The sequence below is a fragment of the Acartia tonsa genome, chromosome 1 (assembly GCF_053477335.1).
Source record: "Acartia tonsa isolate MP-2025a chromosome 1, ASM5347733v1, whole genome shotgun sequence".
In the NCBI taxonomy this organism is placed as follows: domain Eukaryota; kingdom Metazoa; phylum Arthropoda; class Copepoda; order Calanoida; family Acartiidae; genus Acartia; species Acartia tonsa.
The window spans coordinates 427,797-446,561 of NC_137260.1; the positions used below are offsets into that span (position 1 = coordinate 427,797).

Sequence of the window (18,765 nt, forward strand, 5' to 3'; positions counted from 1 at the left end):
GGATATAAAATATTGATAAGCTGTTTCTAAATTATCTCTTTTTTCTTCTATATAGTGTTTTATATACAAATTAGATAGAAATTGGATAGAAAATAAGATATACATTAGATAGAAAATATTTGTTAAGCTGTTTTCTATATTCTATCTGTCTTTTTCTTATATTTTATAGATAATGGATAGAAAATAAGATAGATATTGGATAGAAAATATTTATTTCAACATCATATTGATAAGTTGTTCTCTAAATTCTCTTTGTCTTTTTATATTTTATAGATACAAATTAGATAGATAATGGATAGAAAATAACATAGATATTGAATAGAAAATATCTATTTCAACATCATTTTGATAAGATGTTCTCTAAAATCTCTCTGCCTTTTTATATTTTATAGATAGAAATTAGATAGATAATGGATAGAAAATAAGATAGATATTGGATAGAAATTATTTATTTCAACATCATATTGATAAGCTGTTCTCTATATTCTTTCTATCTCTTTCTTATATGGTATATAGATAGAAATTAGATAGATATTGGATAGAAAACAAGATAGAAAATATCTATTTTAACATCATATTGATAAGCTGTTCTCTATATTCTTTCTATCTCTTTCTTATATGGTATATAGATAGAAATTAGATAGATATTGGATAGAAAACACGATAGAAAATATCTATTTTAACATCATATTGATAAGCTGTTCTCTATATTCTCTCTTTCTCCTTTTTGTATCTTCTTTTTCTGTCTTGATTAGGTCAGCAAGATTCTAAAAATGAATATATTATTACTTGGATATATTATTACTTGGATGATGCACCAAAATTTCATGTTCTCCAATAAAGTTAGATTCGCAGTGGGCTTTACCCAATTCCCTCCCCTTTTAATAAATGTACAAACTGACTAATAAATGAGTTCCACGTTAGCAACCTAAATTGACAAAAACTTTCCCCTGCTATATTATCCACGTATATGCTACATCCATTATAAATGAAAAAATTAAGATCTTAAGGGGTAAGACAATGCAATGGATGATAATTAGATTACATCCCCAATGATGCTAAACAAAATTATTTCTTCTGTAGATTGTAACTATAGTTTTAAAGTTTGAAGCAACTAATCAAGATTTAATATAAGTTCTTAACCCTTACAGATCGGGGGGGGGGGGGGTCATATTGACCCCCCCCCCCTCTAGTTTTTTCAATGTCATTTTTTTTGTAGGAAAGATAGAAAGTTGTGACTTCATGACTTTTTAAGTTTAGTAATTATACGTCGGCAAGAGTTGATCTTATAAGGATATCTGGTCTGTGTCGGTTGTGGCGTCCGGTCAAAGTCGGTTAGGTGGCACCAAATTTAGAAAAAATTCTAAATAAATCTTAATTTCTACATTATGACTTTTGTGTATAAGGTAGAAACCTAATTTTTTTTTTGGTGAATATTTAGATATCAATGACCTTCTGAGAAAAGTGGTGTTATGACCGTTTGACCGCTCCCTGACCGAATTTATGACCGATTTTTGTCCGGCTTTACTACAGACACATATACACATATCATGAATATTGTGGCTTCTATTACAGCTAGAGACCTAAATTTTTTTTGGTAAATCTTTCAGCAACAATAAACAGATAAAAATATTAATTGGCGCCGCCAACTGCCGTTTTACTGCCGTAACCGCTGAAAATGGCGGTTTCCGTTATTTGCCGTTTTTCGGCGATGATAAAAAAAAAGTATTTTTTTGCTATGAAAAATAAAAGTTCGTCCTAAAATTTGGTCATCCTAGATGCAAAATTGGCCGCTCTACAGCTGTTTTAATATTTAGCAGCTGGCCGCTAAAAAGCGGCTAAGGAGCGGTCTGACCGCTATGACTAGAAAAAGTAATTTTCTCTAAAAATGCACATGAACCGCCAGAAAAAATTTTTATTTCACTAACTGTAACAGGAGCCAAGATAGAGGGGGGGGGGGGGGTTGATAGTTGACCGCTGAACTGACCGGACGTATATTTCTACATATCCTGTATGACTTATAAATAGAAATTATTGGTGTTAGGGTGTCCAACAATTTTCTATTTTTAAAATGGCGACTAATAACAGTGAAATTCAAAGTGATAAAAATATTGAGAATTTATCAAAGATTCTCACTGAGCATAATGTGACAGCAGAAAAACTCATTGAACTTATATGCCAAGCTAAAGATAGTGAAAAAAAAGCTCCACCTAATGTTTCTAAGCTAGAGCTATATTGCAATAGCAACGAACAGTATGCAAGAAATTGGGCAGTCAGGATACATGGGCTATCTGTGCCTTCTGATCTAGTCAAAAAAGCTGGAGCTGATGAAGCTTGTATGACAACAGCTTATAATGCTGTCATAGAACCTGTGTTGAGAAAGCTTACCCCTAAGCCTGAAGTCCTTGATGTGAACACTAAATGGGGTCCTGAAAAGCTTGACTGCGTTCCCAAATGCTTTGACCTTCTCTCAAATGGTCACTTTGTTGGTAGGAAACAGAATAATCAACCTAGAACCATAATTATAAGATTTGTTTCCAGGTATATGAGAAATCTTTTCCTTAGATATAAGAGGCAATATATGCCGAATCCAACTGCTGCTGAGGCCACTATGGGGGTAAAATATTACTCTGCCTATCCTGACCTAACTGCTAGAAATCACAAGTATCTCTTAGCTTTGAAAGAAGACGCTAGAGTCAAGGCTGCTTGGGCTTTTGATGGTAACATTAGGTTCTCCCTGGCTGATAGCAAAGGACAGGCAGCCTCTAGAGATGGCACTACTGAAGCTGAGCACTCTGAGGTATTTTTTGTAGATGATATAAGGATTGAGCCATCAGCTGTTGTTGATAAGGCTGTAGCTGCACTTCATGATCCAGCAGCTAGTAGAAAAAGCCGAGCAGATCTTCCCTCTAACAATCGCCAATTGAGATCAAAAGGTCCAGGCAGAGAAGGTAGAGAATCTGGAGGGCGTGGCAGTCAGATTGATGGCCGTGGGGGGCAGCCTGGTGGACGTGGGGGGCAGCCTGTTGGACGTGGGGGGCAGCCTGGTGGACGTGGGGGGCAGCTTGGTGGACGTGGTGGTCAGCCTGCTGGGAAAGGTCGTGGAGCCCATGGGAGTCAGAAGTCTTCAGATTGTCCTGGAGCTGCCAGCATCAATTCTCTAAATGAAAATCAGGGCTGGCAAGATGTGATTAATGGAGCTCCTAAAGGTGAAGTTGTGAAAACTACAGGTTTATTGCCAAATGATAATGATCTTGCTCGTTCTCGTTTTAATGCTGATTCATAGAAAGAATTAATTTCATTTTAATCTTAAAATTCCACCTCATGTAGTTTTTAATTTTACTTTTTTTTCATGTAACAATTTAATTCCTCTACATTCTTCAATTAAAGTAAATCTGATTTGATAACTTAACCTTATCACTTATTTTAAAAAATTGTCGGACACCCTAAACTTCTATAATTTCTTAGCCGTAAATGATAAATTCAACCCTTTTTTTCTCTCACATGTATATATTATTTCCTTCCTCCCTCCTTCTCCCGCCCCTTTTCCCTTTTGATTACTCTTTCCCCCTTCATTTTACCTGTATACTTTACCACGTATGTGTGTGTGTGGGATTATTATTCTCTCCTACTATTAGATCTAATATAAATGAATGAAACATTCCATAGGCTTGGAACAGACAATTTAAGTAACAACAATTTTCATAGATTGTTATATGATGACAACGAAGATTTTGATATTTATAAAGAAATTGACTTAGATAGTTCATATTATTCTCCTGATCAATTTTGTGAAAAATTTAATAACTCTAAAAACATTTCTATTTTAAGTATAAATTTACAATCCATAAATGCTAAATTTTCTAGCCTTTCTGATTTAATTTATTTTTGGAAAGAAAAAGGGGTTATTTTTGACATCATTTGTATGCAAGAATGTTACTCCATTGTCATTCCATCCATTTTTGAAATATCTTTGTATCATCCGATTGTATTTAAAACAAGATCAACTTTCGTTGGTGGAGGGGTAGCATATTATATTAACAAATCTTTAAATTTCTCTGTTCTAAATGAGTACTCCATTTTTCATGAAAAAATTATTGAAAGCTTATTTATTGAATTAGAATTTAACAACAAGAAAAAACTTGTTATTGGTAATTTTTACAGATCTCCTAGCACTGGTGTAAACAATCTCACACCTAATATGCAAATTGAGCTTTTTTTGGAACATTTTCAAGGTATTTTAGATTCTATTAATGAGAGAAAATGTAAAGCTATTCTCTGTGGAGATTTTAATCTAGATTTATTATCTTACAATGTACATAACTATACAGCTGATTTTGTCAGCATGCTCTTCAGCGCTGGCTTCCTGCAGCTGATCTCTAATCCTACTAGAGTGTCAGCCCAAAATAATACAGCTACACTTATTGACCACATATGGACAAATGATATTAAGGATCAAATGGTTGCTGGAATAATAACCACTTATTTGAGTGATCACTTTTCAACTTTTCATTTTATTAGCACTAATAAACACAAGCCAAGCCCAAAAGTAATTTCCACCAGAGTCTTTTCTGACAATAATATTGAAAGCTTTAAAGATGACTTAAGTAATTTGTCTTTTAATGAAGTCTTTGAAAAAAATAACCCTACAGAAAGCTATGCTATTTTCCAAAACTTATTTCAATCTTCTTTTGAGAAAAACTTTCCTGTTAAAGAAATCAGATTTAATAAAAATTACCACTTCATTCAAAAATGGATGACCAACGGTATATTAAGGTCTAGGAATAAGAAATTTGAATTACAATCTAGATTAGCAAAAGTTCCAACAACTGAGAATAAGGAATTGTATACTAAATATAAAAATATTTATAACAAAGTTTTAAAAACTGCAAAAAAGTTATATTACAGTAATCTTCTTGTCTCCAACCAAAACAATCTTAAAAAGAGTTGGCAAATTATTAAAGATGCAGCTGGTTTGAACTCAAAAAGAAAATTTACAACTGATAAAATTATTGTTGAAGGTAATGACATTCTTGGTGAAAAGAACATAGGACAGGCATTTAATAGGCATTTCTCTAGTATTGCTCTTAATATTCGACAGACTATACCACCTACTGACAGACCACCTGATTCTTATCTTGAAGAATCTGGCAATCTTTTTAATATTCCCCCAATCACACCTGCAAATATAACCGAAATTGTTAATAACTTTGAGATAAAAAAATCTTGTGACAACCTTGGAATCTCATCATTCTTATTAAAAAAAGTTGTCCATTATATTTTAGATCCTTTATGCCATATTTTCAATAAATCAATTGAACTTGGTTCGGTACCTGACCAATTTAAAATTGCAAAAGTAACTGCTGTCTTCAAAAAGGGCGGAGACCCTTTTAATCTTAATGATTACAGGCCAATTTCTCTACTTCTTATATTTTCAAAAATTCTAGAAAAGTTTATTACTATTAACTTGCAAGCATATCTTTCTGAAAATAATCTTATTGATGAACTACAATTTGGATTCCAGCCAAATAACTCAACATTTCATCCCATGATTCACCTACTTAATCACGTTAGTAAAGCTATGAATAACAAGGAGTATACAATTGGAATCTTTTGTGACATTCGTAAAGCCTTTGACTGTGTTCCCAAAAATACTCTTCTGATGAAGTTACGTAAATTTGGCATCCATGGCAATATGCTCAATTGGTTTGAATCATATTTAACAGGTAGAAATCAATTTGTTAAATTTGGCCTTTTTGATTCTGATCCATTAGAGATAGATAGTGGAGTGCCCCAAGGTAGCATATTAGGTCCTATTTTGTTTCTTATATTTTTTAATGACTTGCCTAAAACAACACTTTTAAAAGTCCTTCTCTTCTGTGATGACACCACTATATTAGCATCTGGTAAAAACCTGAATGAGCTTGTTGATTTTGTTAATGCAGAACTCAAAAATATTTCCCAGTGGTTTAGGGCTAATCAAATGTCATTACATCCCAACAAAACAAAATTCACTATATTTTATCCTACCCCCTCTCTTATTCCTTGGAATGAAATCAATCTCTATTTTGATGATAATGAACCAAATACCCTTTACCCTAACCCTTTACTTAGACATAGAATTGACTTTGTCAACCATGAAAGTGATATTCCAGCTATAAAATTTTTAGGTATTTTTCTGGACCCAGCCTTGAATTTCAAAGTTCATATAAATGAGTTGAACAAAAAACTCTCTAAATCATTATTTTGTCTACGAAAATGCCAAAGTCTACTTACTGAAAAAGCCCTCAAGGCTCTGTATTTCTCTATTTTTCATTGTCATTTGGTTTATGGAATCCTTATTTATTCGTGTGCATCACATTCAAATCTTACTGGTATCATAACAAAACAAAAAATGGCTGTAAGATGTATTAAGCAAGCAACTTATTATAGTCATTCTCGACCTTTATTTAAAGAGCTCAATATTTTACCCTTTGAATCTTTATCACTTTATTTTAAATTAAAATTTATTTATGAGTACATAAATAACTTGTTGCCCAGGTCTTTTAATAATATGTGGCCAAGAAGGGGGGAATTAAATGGTAACTATAATTTGAGGAACAATAATAATCTCACTGTTCCTTTTTCCAGAATCAACTTAGTAGAGAGGCTTCCTCTTTGTTCTCTACCTAATACATGGAATAGTTTTAATGACCGTGACAATATAAAAAATGCCTTAAACCTATTTCAATTTAAGAAGCAGCTTAAAAAATGTATTCTCTCAAGAATAGATATAACATGTAATAGACTACTTTGTCGTTCTTGCCACCTAAGAATGTAAAACCTCTATGTTGTCTGTTTTACAAGCCTTAGATTAATCAATTCTCCATTCTTTACTTAATTATAAGTATTTTAATCATTAATATGAACTCACACACACTCACACAATCATCCTACCATTTCCGTCTGCAAATCCTTTCTCTATTCATATCCCTGTAATATACCCTTATAAAATGTTTACTTTCTCGTTTTAATAAAAAGATTCACACTACCTTTTAGCTTATTTTTCTATGATATTTGCAAAGGCTATCTAATATCACCTCGAGAGAGATTATTTAGTCCTTTGACACGTATATTAACTTTTTTGTCTTATGTGGATATTATTAACCTTGTTATTATACTGTAATTAATTAATCATGATCAATTTTACTGCTTGTTTGTGATTATTTATGTCATGTATATATGTATGCCTATTTTACTATGTGTCATAAAATAAATATTTCATTTCATTTCATTTCATTTCATTTCATTCCATTTCATTCCCCCCCCCCCCGATCTATTAAGGTTGGAATTGGGGCCCGATCTGTAAGGGTTAAGAAAAATAAAACTTTGGGTACCAGTAAAAATTTAGAGTAAAAATTTTGCAATACCTTTTCCCATTCAAGTCTTGCCATTATTGACTCAGTTTTTTCTTCTTTATCTTTAGTTCTAAATAAATAGATAGATAGATAGATAGATAGATAATTGGATAGATAATGTATTCAAGTCTTGCCATTATTGACTCAGTTTTTTCTTCTTTATCTTTAGTTCTAAATAAATAGATAGATAGATAGATAGATAATTGGATAGATAATGTATTCAAGTCTTGCCATTATTGACTCAGTTTTTTCTTCTTTATCTTTAGTTCTAAATAGATAGATAGATAGACAGATAGATGGATAGATGGATAGATAAATAGATAAATGTATAGAAAGATGGATAGATAGATAGATTATGTATTAAAGTCATGCCATTATTGCTTCAGTTTTTAAAAATTATATAACAATCTTATTATTTCTATTATTAAGTAATATTTATAATAATGAATTAAGAATTAAATATAAAGTTATATAATAATTGAGAGAAAAGTTATTCATCGCATCGTATTACAGACAGCATTATACGAATATCAAAATGAAAAAGATCAAAACCAGTTTTGTTAGTCGAACGTCCATGCTGGCAAAACTGGTATTAATTTTGTGATTTTATTTTAATATTCGTGGAAAATTGTCAGTAATACAATACTATACATTTTTTTCAGTATAATCCCGAACCGGATCAATCCAGCGGATATTGTTCGGCTTCTAAGCTATACCGAAAAGAAATTATAGCTGCATAATTATAAAATTATAATATAAACTTGATATTTTTATTTGAAAACAAGGATGACAATATCCATAAAAGAGAATCAGTCGACAAAAAAACATTAACAAACATATTTGATATTAAAGAATCAGAATATTTTAAAACACTAATCTTTTCTTGGTTCAAAACTTTGGCTACATTGAATTTGATTGGTTGATTCTAAACCAGTAATGTAAAAACTTTTCAACAATTAATTATATTAATTAATTTTTGTTTATCATCATTTAGGAGGTGTCATCAATTACTCGTCCATTGTCTTATCCCTTAAGATTCACTGATCAGACATTCCGTTAAACTGTAGGACAAATAGAAAACAAACCTGTAGAGTGTCGGAACTGAATATGTAGAACATTAATGTAAAAGTAAAAACAAAATTGTCGCAAAACTACTTATATACAGGATACTGTTTAAGGACATACTTACATTTTTAAAAGCGAAGCTTTTCTATAATTAAGGTAGGTACGTCCGTCCATACGTCCGTCCGTCCGTCCGAGATAATTAGCTTTTATTGGTTAATTTAGACATGTCCTATCGATTTCAAACTTTGCATGGTGATTCCTGTAGGTACGATTTAGAAAGCGTAGCAACTCTACAATCATTACCAGAATGTCCGTACGTCAATTTTCAACATGTTGATTTTTCTATTTTTTAAAAAACAAATTTTTATGTGATCTATTTATCCGTTTTATCTGATTTTTGCGAATATTTAAGAGAAGCAACTCTATAATCAAGTCTTAAAAATGTAAGTACGTTCATAAACATTATCCTGTATCAAGCAGTTTTTCAACAAGTTTACTTACAATTTTGCTTCGAATCTTATACTTTTATATTCTGATTATTCAGTTTAGACACTATATAAGTGTCAATGTCCGTTTGTCCTACCGTTTCAGTGCTTCGCTTTTATGGATGTTGTCATCCTTGTTATTTCTATTATTAAGTGATATTTATAATCATGATTTAAGGATTAAATATAAAGTTATATAATATTTGGGAGAATAGTTATTCATCGCATCGTATTACAGACAGCTTTGTACGAATATCAAAATGAAAAAGATAAAAAAATTAATGTAAAAGTGAAAACAAAATTGTCACAAAACTACTTATATACAGGATACTGTTTAAGGAGGTACTTACATTTTAGGACTCAACTATACAGATGCTTCGTTTTTAAAAATGTAATTTGACTTTTAATAGTTATTTCTTTCATCGTATTATAAACGGCTTTCCGCGGATATAGAATGTACAATTATAAGATTAAAACCAGTTTTTTAGCTGCAAGGGCCGAAGGCACGGGCTAAAAAACTGGTTTTCATCTTATGATTGTACATTTTTATATTCGTAGAAAGCCGTTTATAATACGATGCTAGACATAGTTTTTTCGTATGGATGAGAACTGGTTCCTATCAACCGTAATCGAATGAATACGAGAAAATATCTTACTTTATCTCGTGTTTGCGGTCCATTTGTGTTTTCATGGTGCCATAGCAATCCTTGGTTTTCATATAGTGGTCATATGCGTCCTTGTGTAGTACTTTGTCCAGGCTAGCGTGTAGCTCTTTCTAGGATAAATAGATAGATAGATAGTAGTGGTCATATGCGTCCTTGTTCAGTACTTTGTCCAGGCTAGCATGCAGCTCTTTCTAGGATAGATAGATAGATAGATAGATAGATATATAGATAGATAGATAGATAGATAGTAGTGGTCATATGCGTCCTTGTGCAGTACTTTGTCCAGGCTAGCATGCAGCTCTTTCTAGAATAGATAGATAGATATATAGATAGATATATAGATAGATAGATAGATAGTAGTGGTCATATGCGTTCTTGTGCAGTACTTTGTCCAGGCTAGCATGCAGCTCTTTCTAGAATAGATAGATAGATAGATAGCTAGCTAGATAGATAGATAGATAGATAGATAGATAGTTAGCTGGATAGTTAGATAGATAGATAGATAGATAGATAGATAGATAGATAGATAGATAGATAGATAGATAGATAGATAGATAGATAGATAGATAGATAGATAGATAGATAGATAGATAGATAGATAGATAGATAGATAGATAGATAGATAGATAGATAGATAGATAGATAGATAGATAGATAGATAGATAGATAGATAGATAGATAGATAGATAGATAGATAGATAGATAGATAGATAGATAGATAGATAGATAGATAGATAGATAGATAGATAGATAGATAGATAGATAGATAGATAGATAGATAGATAGATAGATTGATAGATAGATATATAGTTAGATAGAATATATAGATAGAATTGATAGATAGATAGATAAATTAGTATATAGTTAGGTAGATAGATAAATTTATAGATAGATAGAAGACTCACGCCACTTGATAGAATGATATACTTTTATAAAATTTAAATGTTTAATGATGAAAGGGCAAAAAAAGCGTGTCTACATGTGATAAAAAAAGCGTTAACATGTGAATAAAAGTATGTATTCCTGAAAACTATGTATATGTTTTTAAACAAATCTTTTCTATGATAAATTAAATTTTTACCTTGTAATTGTAATTGTAATCTTTAAATTTCTGAAGAATTTTTAACGCTTAACGTCAAAGCAAAGTTTTTTTTCTAGGTTAGGTCAACGTCCTACATAAATCACTCTATATCTGGTAATGTCCGTTTGTCTAACTGACTGATTTATTAAGGATCACTTTTATGGATGATGTCATCCTTGTTTCTTTATCCATGTGAATAAGTGTATGAAAAAAATGATGTCAATAATTTGTTTGTGTTCATCACGTGATATTTACACACAGATAAAAGGGATGATGATACACAAAATTACCCCTTTTAAAGTAACAGAAAATATAAAAAAATATTTATCGATGGTATTTAGAAAAAAATCGGGTATAGTCCCTTTCGTGGCAACGCCCCTTTCTTTGTGTTTTCACAGTAGCTTTTCTCCTATTTTTAGCCCCTGAGGGGGGCTCTAACCCTGCGGAACTAATTGCCTAACCCTGCAAGGCAATCACCTAACCCAGTATAACCGAACCCAGTAAAAGTGTCTGACTATGACGTCAGAAAAAAATAACAATTAACCAATGAGAGACCGCTATATATTTTACCATTGGTCAATTACAGTGAATACTGGCTTCTCATTGGTTAATTGTAAATTTTTTCTGACGTCATAGTCAGACACTTTTACTGGGTTCAGTATAACCTAACCTAACCTAAAATAACCTATGAAAAGCCATTTTGAAAATACGACGAATCGCCTCTGAAGGGGCGTTGCCACGAAAAGGACTATATCCAAAAAATCATCAGACCACCCTAAATAACAGTCGACAAAATCAAGTTACGGAAGGTGGGACTTACGGACAAACAGACAAAGTGATTTATAGAATGGCTTCGCTTGATTACCTTTGTTCCTAAAGCTTTATAATAACGTTTCTTATTCGTTGGCTTTACAACTTTGGGGACTTTTATTTAATTTTGATTAGTTGCTTCATTTAGTTGAGTGTCCAAACGTTTCAACCACCAATAGTAATCTAAAGGAAGGGTGATTTTATGTATCATCATTGGGGTATGTACATCAATTTAACTGTCAATGTCTTATCCCTTTAGATCTCTGGTAACGTCACTCACGAGCCAAGACACGTGAACTAAGTGATCATATTAAAATTAGTTAGGTCATTATATATGGATAAATAGATAGATATCAAAGACACGTGAACTAAGTGATTATATCAAAATTATAGAAAAATGGATAGATAGATGGATAGTGAGATAAATAGATAGATAGCAAAGACACGTGAACTAAGTGATCATATCAAAATTAGTTAGGTCATTATGTAGTCATCACAAATTAGGCTTTTTTTTACACAAAAAATATTTAGTACAAAAAGCACACCTTTATGAGAGAGGAAGGGGACATTGGGCTGTTTATTACACTAGTCCCTAAAGTTTTATAATAACGTTATCTTATTCGTTTGGGGACTTTTATTGAATGTTGAGTGTCTAAAAGTTTAAATTGAAATATAAGGAAGGTTTAATTTGTTGTATCCTAATTGGGGATATACATCAATGTAGCGGCAATTGCCTTAGCCCTTTAAATTACTGCACTTGTAGATAGAAAGATAATTAGATTGATAGATATATAGATAGGTAGATAGATAGATTGATAGATAGATCGATAGATAGTTGAATAAATAGATAGATAGATATAGAGATAGATAGATAGATATATATATAGATAGATAGATAGATAGATAGATAGATAGATAGATAGATAGATAGATAGATAGATAGATAGATAGATAGATAGATAGATAGATAGATAGATAGATAGATAGATAGATAGATAGATAGATAGATAGATAGATAGATAGATAGATAGATAGATAGATAGATAGATAGATAGATAGATAGATAGATAGATAGATATATAGACAGATAGATATATAGACAGATAGATATATAGATAAATAAAGAGATAGATAGACAGATAGATAGATGTACCTGTTGATCTAATGTTTTGTTTAAGTCTTTGTCGTCAGTTTCTTTGTCTCGGTTTTCAACAGATTTCTTGTACCTCCTTAATAGATGACAACATCCATATAAGCAAAGTAGAAGAGACGAACAATAACTCTAATAAATAGAGTGTCAGAATGAAATGAAATGAATATTATTAAATGATCGATCAATGTTACATTTTGTTTTGGTAAATAACCTATTTAATTTATTGATTTATGGTGTATTTTTTGAGCTTAATGGTTTAATTATAACAATATTTTTGCTACAATACTATTTAAATTGTCCTCTATTTTTTACTATAATACTTTTTTACCAGTGCCTATTAAATTCGTTTAGTTATGTCTAATGTTATCCTTGTAATAATACTTTTTAACTGTTTTATTCTTATCACTATTTTCAAAACAGGATTAAGAAACATATACGCAATTTATACGTAGTAGTTTTTATCAAAACAAGGATGACTACATCCATAAAAGCGAAGCACTGAAACGGTAGGACAAACGGACATTAACACCTATATAAATATTTAAGAGTCGAAGCAAAATTGTAATCAAATTTGTTGAAAAACTGCTTGATACAGAATAATGTTTAAGGACATACTTTTAGGAATTTATTATAGAGTTGCTTCGCTTATAATATTATACTTTGTTGTCCCAAGAATTAGTATACCAAAAATCAGATACATCGAATATAGATCACATAAAAATTTGTTGTTAAAAAATAACATGTTTAAAATGGACGCACGGACATTCTGGTAATGATTATAGAGTTGTTACTCTTTCTAAATCGAACCTAACTACTACAGAAATCACCATGCAAAGTTTAAAATCGATAGGAGAAATCTAACATGGCCAAATTAACGAAAAAGCTATCCGTTACGGACGGACCGACGTACGGACGGGCCGACCCTAATTATAGAAAAGCATCATATTACAGTTAATATTCCTCGAATATTAAAATAAAAGTCATGAAATTAATACCAATTTTGTTAGCCCCGCGGAAAGCTGTCTATGATATCACGGGACAAATAACTATTTTTCCATTTTTATTCTGAATTTGTAAGACTGATGAAAATCTGACAAAACTATAAATATACAGACGTACACACTAGACATAGAGTAGCTTCGCTACTACAAAAACTGTCCAAATGCGTGTATATTTTTAAAATAGTATCTTGATAACAAAATAAACAAACTTTATCAAGGCCTATACATTTATTAGCTATGAATATGTTTAAGAACTGTACACAATTTGCAAATAAATTGCAATTTTTTTTGCTAAAGTAGTTGGATGTTCATCTGTCTTTCTTTCTATCTATCTATCTTTATATTTATCTTTCTACCTAACAGGGATGAGGGGACATTGGGCTGTTTATTACAATAGTCCCCAAAGTTTTTTAATGAAGTTTTCTTATTCGTTGGCTTAACAACTTTTATTGAATCTTTATGGTTGCTTCATTATATTTCCAAACATACCAACAAATAATTGTAAAGAAGGCGTCTTAACTTTTATTTTTATAGCTAGTCGGTGTTTTTAGTATGTAGTAGATGTAAAATTTACCATAGAATTCAGATTTGCAATTGTTTTTTTTTGTAGACCTCTTATTTTTAAAGTAATTTACGTTTTTTTGTAAAAAAAAATAAGTAGGTTTTAAGGTACTAAAAAAGGTACAAAAAAGAAAATTGACATTATGAACAAAAATAGTGAGATCTTTAATTTGACACTTTACTTTTTTAATTCCGTTGAGTAATTATTGAAAAAATCTATTTTTTTTTAACCCACGAGAATAAAAACTTTCAACTTAAATATATCATTACAGAGGCATAAGAAATAGGCATTATATATACTTTTAGAATGAGAAAAATATTACAAATCCATTCTAAGCAAAATTGAAATAAAAAGTTTACAAAATAGTAAATAAACTACGATAAAAGAAATTATATGAAAATATTATATTATATTATACAGGCAACCATCTTAAATCTTTAACCCTTTACAGTCGGGCCCCTTGCCGCACCTTAATCGGTCGGGGGGGGGGGGGCGTTCAACGCCCCCCTAATTATCTCAGTTCCTATTAGAGCTAGAGGGCTAAATTTTTTTGTACAAGTCCCCTGTTTGATAATGAATTTCCGACCTTTTATAAGTCTAAGTCAATTTTCGCTTCCTTCACCCTTTTATTTAACAACCTTTGTTTTTAGGTCTTTTTTTATTTAAAAATTTCAAACAGCTGTAATTTTTTCCCAGAAAATGTTTATTTTTATGTAAATTTTACATTAGAAATATCAAAATATTAATTTCAGCGGCCGCAGCTGTACTTCACAGCTGCCAGCCGCCGCAGTCGGCGGTCGGCGGGAAAACGGCAGCGGATCTTCATGAAATTTTAATACGTTATGTAGACATGTAAGAAAAGCTTAAGTTTAAAATTTGAAGTCTCTAAGTCAAAAATTGCGGCCACAGGAGCCTTTTAAAGATTTCTGGAGACCTGGAGGATCAGGACCTGCAGGATCATACCTGGAACCTGAAAGTGACTTGAACACCTGTATTTCATATAAGGATGTACTACTAGAGGATTTTTTAGTATTTTTGTATGATAAAATGCTTTGTTTTAGTCAAAAAAAATATTTTTGCTCTTTACCTGGATGACCCTGCCAGGTTTGTTGGCATCCTGTGCCCGCCAGGATGGAGATATTCAAAAAATTCCAACTCTCAGTTATGTGTCATAAATACTTACTAAAAAAGTCAAGCAGTTTGGGCTCTTTATTTTTCACACACAGAAAATGAGATAGAAAAAACCGGATGGGGGGGCGTTCAAGGCCCCCCCCCCCGACCGTTAAGGGTTAAGAGTAAAATCATTGAGAGTAAAAATGGGAAGGGGGTAAAGAGGGGGTAAAGAGGTGGTTAAGTAAGTGTTGCCTGTACAAAATAATATGTTAGGCCATTTTTTTTTTTTTTTTTTTACTTTTTTCAATTTTGCTTACAATGGATTCGTAATATTTTTCTTATTCTAAAAGTATATATGAACCTTAATTTTTTATGCCTATTTTTGGATATATTTATGTTGAAAGTTTTGATTAAACCGATGTTTAAAGAAATTGATTTTTCAATAATTACCAGACAGAATTTGAAAAGTAAGGTGTTAAATTAAAGATCTTACTATTTTTGTTCATAATGGCCATTTTCTTCTTTTTTCTATTGCGTTTTAGTACCTTAAAACAAACTTAATTTTTTAAAAACTTAAATTACTTTAAAAAAAGGAGGTCTACAAAAAACGAAAAAACGATTGCATATCTGAATTCTATGGAAAATTTTACATCTACTACTTACTAAAAGCACCGACTAGCTATAAAAATAAAAGTTAAGACACCTTCTTTACAATTATTTGTTGGTATGTTTAGAAACTTAATATAATGAAACAACCAATAAAGATTCAATAAAAGTTCAATTTATAGGAGATTGTCTTATTCCTGATCTTTATAACTATCTATCTATCATGAAGTTGAACAATTTACTGGAAACTCGAGGTTCTAGTATTTTTTCCCAGGGCACTCTTAGTTAATTTTTACAGTGAACTTCAATTCTAAACACTTATTTCATCATCCATTATCCCATATACCTCAAGATCCCTTAAAAATCAAGGATGACAACATCCATAAAGACGGAGCTCTATAATCGGATGGAAGGACAAACGAACAATAACTCGTGTCCGAACTTAATCAGAAGAACAGTAATTTCTAAGTTTTAACAAAATTGTACATATATTTGTTATCCTTGTGTAATAAGGATACAGTAAAAAAAATGTTTTCAAAAAAGTAAAAAATCAGCACACTTTAAATTGACATACGGACTTTGATTTGCTACGCTTTCTAATTTGTACTTTACTGTTATAGGAATCCTCAAGCAAGGTTTAAATCAATAAGATAATTCTAACATGCACAAATTAACGAAAAGAGCTAACCGTTACTGACAGACGTATGAACGGACTGACCGTAATTATAGAGAAGCTTTGGTTTTAAACATAACTAACTTGTATTGTTCATTATGAACATGGGTTAGGTGCTGGTCAATTTCACGCGCATATTCGATAGCTGCGTTCACCTTGGTCGAACGTTCTCGTTCAAAAAAACCTAGGATAGATAGATAGATAGATAGATGGATAGATAGATAGATAGATAGATAGATAGATAGATAGATAGATAGATAGATAGATAGATAGATAGATAGATAGATGGATAGATAGATAGATAGATAGATAGATAGATAGATAGATAGATAGATAGATAGATAGATAGATAGATAGATAGATAGATAGATAGATAGATAGATAGATAGATAGATAGATAGATAGATAGATAGATAGATAGATAGATAGATAGATAGATAGATAGATAGATAGATAGATAGATAGATAGATAGATAGATAGATATATAGATAGATAGATAGATAGATAGATAGATAGATAGATAGATAGATAGATAGATAGATAGATAGATAGATAGATAGATAGATAGATAGATAGATAGATAGATAGATAGATAGATAGATAGATAGATAGATAGATAGATAGATAGATAGATAGATAGATAGATAGATAGATAGATAGATAGATAGATAGATAGATAGATAGATAGATAGATAGATAGATAGATAGATAGATAGATAGATAGATAGATAGATAGATAGATAGATAGATAGATAGATAGATAGATAGATAGATAGATAGATAGATAGATAGATAAATAGATAGATATATATTTACCTTTATCTAAACTATTTCTATGAGCTCTGTATTCACTTTCTTTCTTCTGCTCGATTTGTCTCTGCAGAAAACTCACTGAAAAATACGTACCCAAAATACACAGGTACCCAAAGTTTTTACACCTAGTTGGCTTAAAAACCTTGGTTACTATTATTAAACTTTGATTAGTCAATTCCAATTTTTACTCTTCAATAGTTTTCATCTACCAAAAAGGGTAATTTTGTTTCTTATTATTGGGGATGTATATCAGTATAGACAGTTTTCCGCAGATAGTAAAAAGAAAAAGTTATAAAAGTTTACTATTTGCGGAAAATTGCCTTTTAATGTTATCAATTGATTCAATTATAGTTTTTTCTCGTATTCATGCGAATCCGGTGGATAGGAACCGGTTCTCATCCATACGAAAAAACTATGTCTAGCATCATATTATATCCAGTTTTCTACGAATATAAAAATGTACAATTATATTTAACTGGTTTTAAACTTATAATTGTACATTCTATATCCGCGGAAAGCTGTTTATAATACGATGCGAGAAATAACTATTATCGCATCGTATTATAAACAACTTTCCGCGGATATTAAAATGAAAAATTATAAGATTAAAACTAGTCTTGTTATCATCGTAATAAACAATAAAGTTTCTTAAAGATCCAGGTAAGGTTTTTGACTACTTTGAGGACCTCACCCCTAGAAATAGAAAAATTATCCCCTCATTTTTCCGATTAACATAATATAAAATAAATAAAGGTTCTTCTTTTTTAAAAGCGAAGCTTTTCTATATTAAAAGCAAAGCTTTTCTATAATTAGGGTCGGTCCGTCCGTAACGGATTGCTTTTTTTTGTTAATTTAGGCATGTTAGAATTGTCCTTTCGATTTCAAATTTTGTATGGTGATTCCTTTAGTAGTAAGGTACAATTTAGAAAGCGTAGCAACTCTATTATCATTACCAAAATGTCCGTGCGTCCATTTTAAACATGTTGATTTTTTTACTTTTTTAACAACAAATTTTTATGTGATCTAATCATCGGATTGATCTGAAGTTTGGTATATTGATTCCTGGGACAACAAAGTATAATGAAATAGGAGATTCAACTCTATAATCAAGTTCTGAAAATGTAAGTATGTCCATCAACATTATTCTGTATCAAGCAGTTTTCCTACAAATCTACTTACATTTTTGCTTTGACTCTTATACATTTATATTATGATTATTCAGTTCTGACACTATACAAGTGTTAATGTCCGTTTGTCCTACCGTTTCAGTGCTTCGCTTTTATGGATGTTGTCATCCTTGTTTTAGTATAGCTCAAAAGTGGTTCTAATCTAGCAGATAT

The 18,765-nt window shown here is 31.1% G+C and overlaps 1 protein-coding gene across 1 annotated transcript in view; it reads right to left on the minus strand.

Moving 5' to 3' along the window:
• Positions 1 to 328: 328 nt before the first annotated feature.
• The window catches only part of LOC145331798 (uncharacterized), a 40,727-nt gene continuing 22,290 nt past the window's right edge, over positions 329 to 18,765 (minus strand). The window contains exons 9-14 of the mRNA XM_080176642.1: positions 17,429 to 17,503; positions 16,696 to 16,795; positions 12,657 to 12,732; positions 9,604 to 9,722; positions 7,410 to 7,467; positions 329 to 767 (exon numbers count right to left, since the gene is read on the minus strand). Of these exons, the coding sequence (XP_080032768.1) occupies positions 675 to 767; positions 7,410 to 7,467; positions 9,604 to 9,722; positions 12,657 to 12,732; positions 16,696 to 16,795; positions 17,429 to 17,503 (521 nt within the window). The 3' untranslated portion in view covers positions 329 to 674. The remainder of the gene's footprint in view (positions 768 to 7,409; positions 7,468 to 9,603; positions 9,723 to 12,656; positions 12,733 to 16,695; positions 16,796 to 17,428; positions 17,504 to 18,765) is intronic.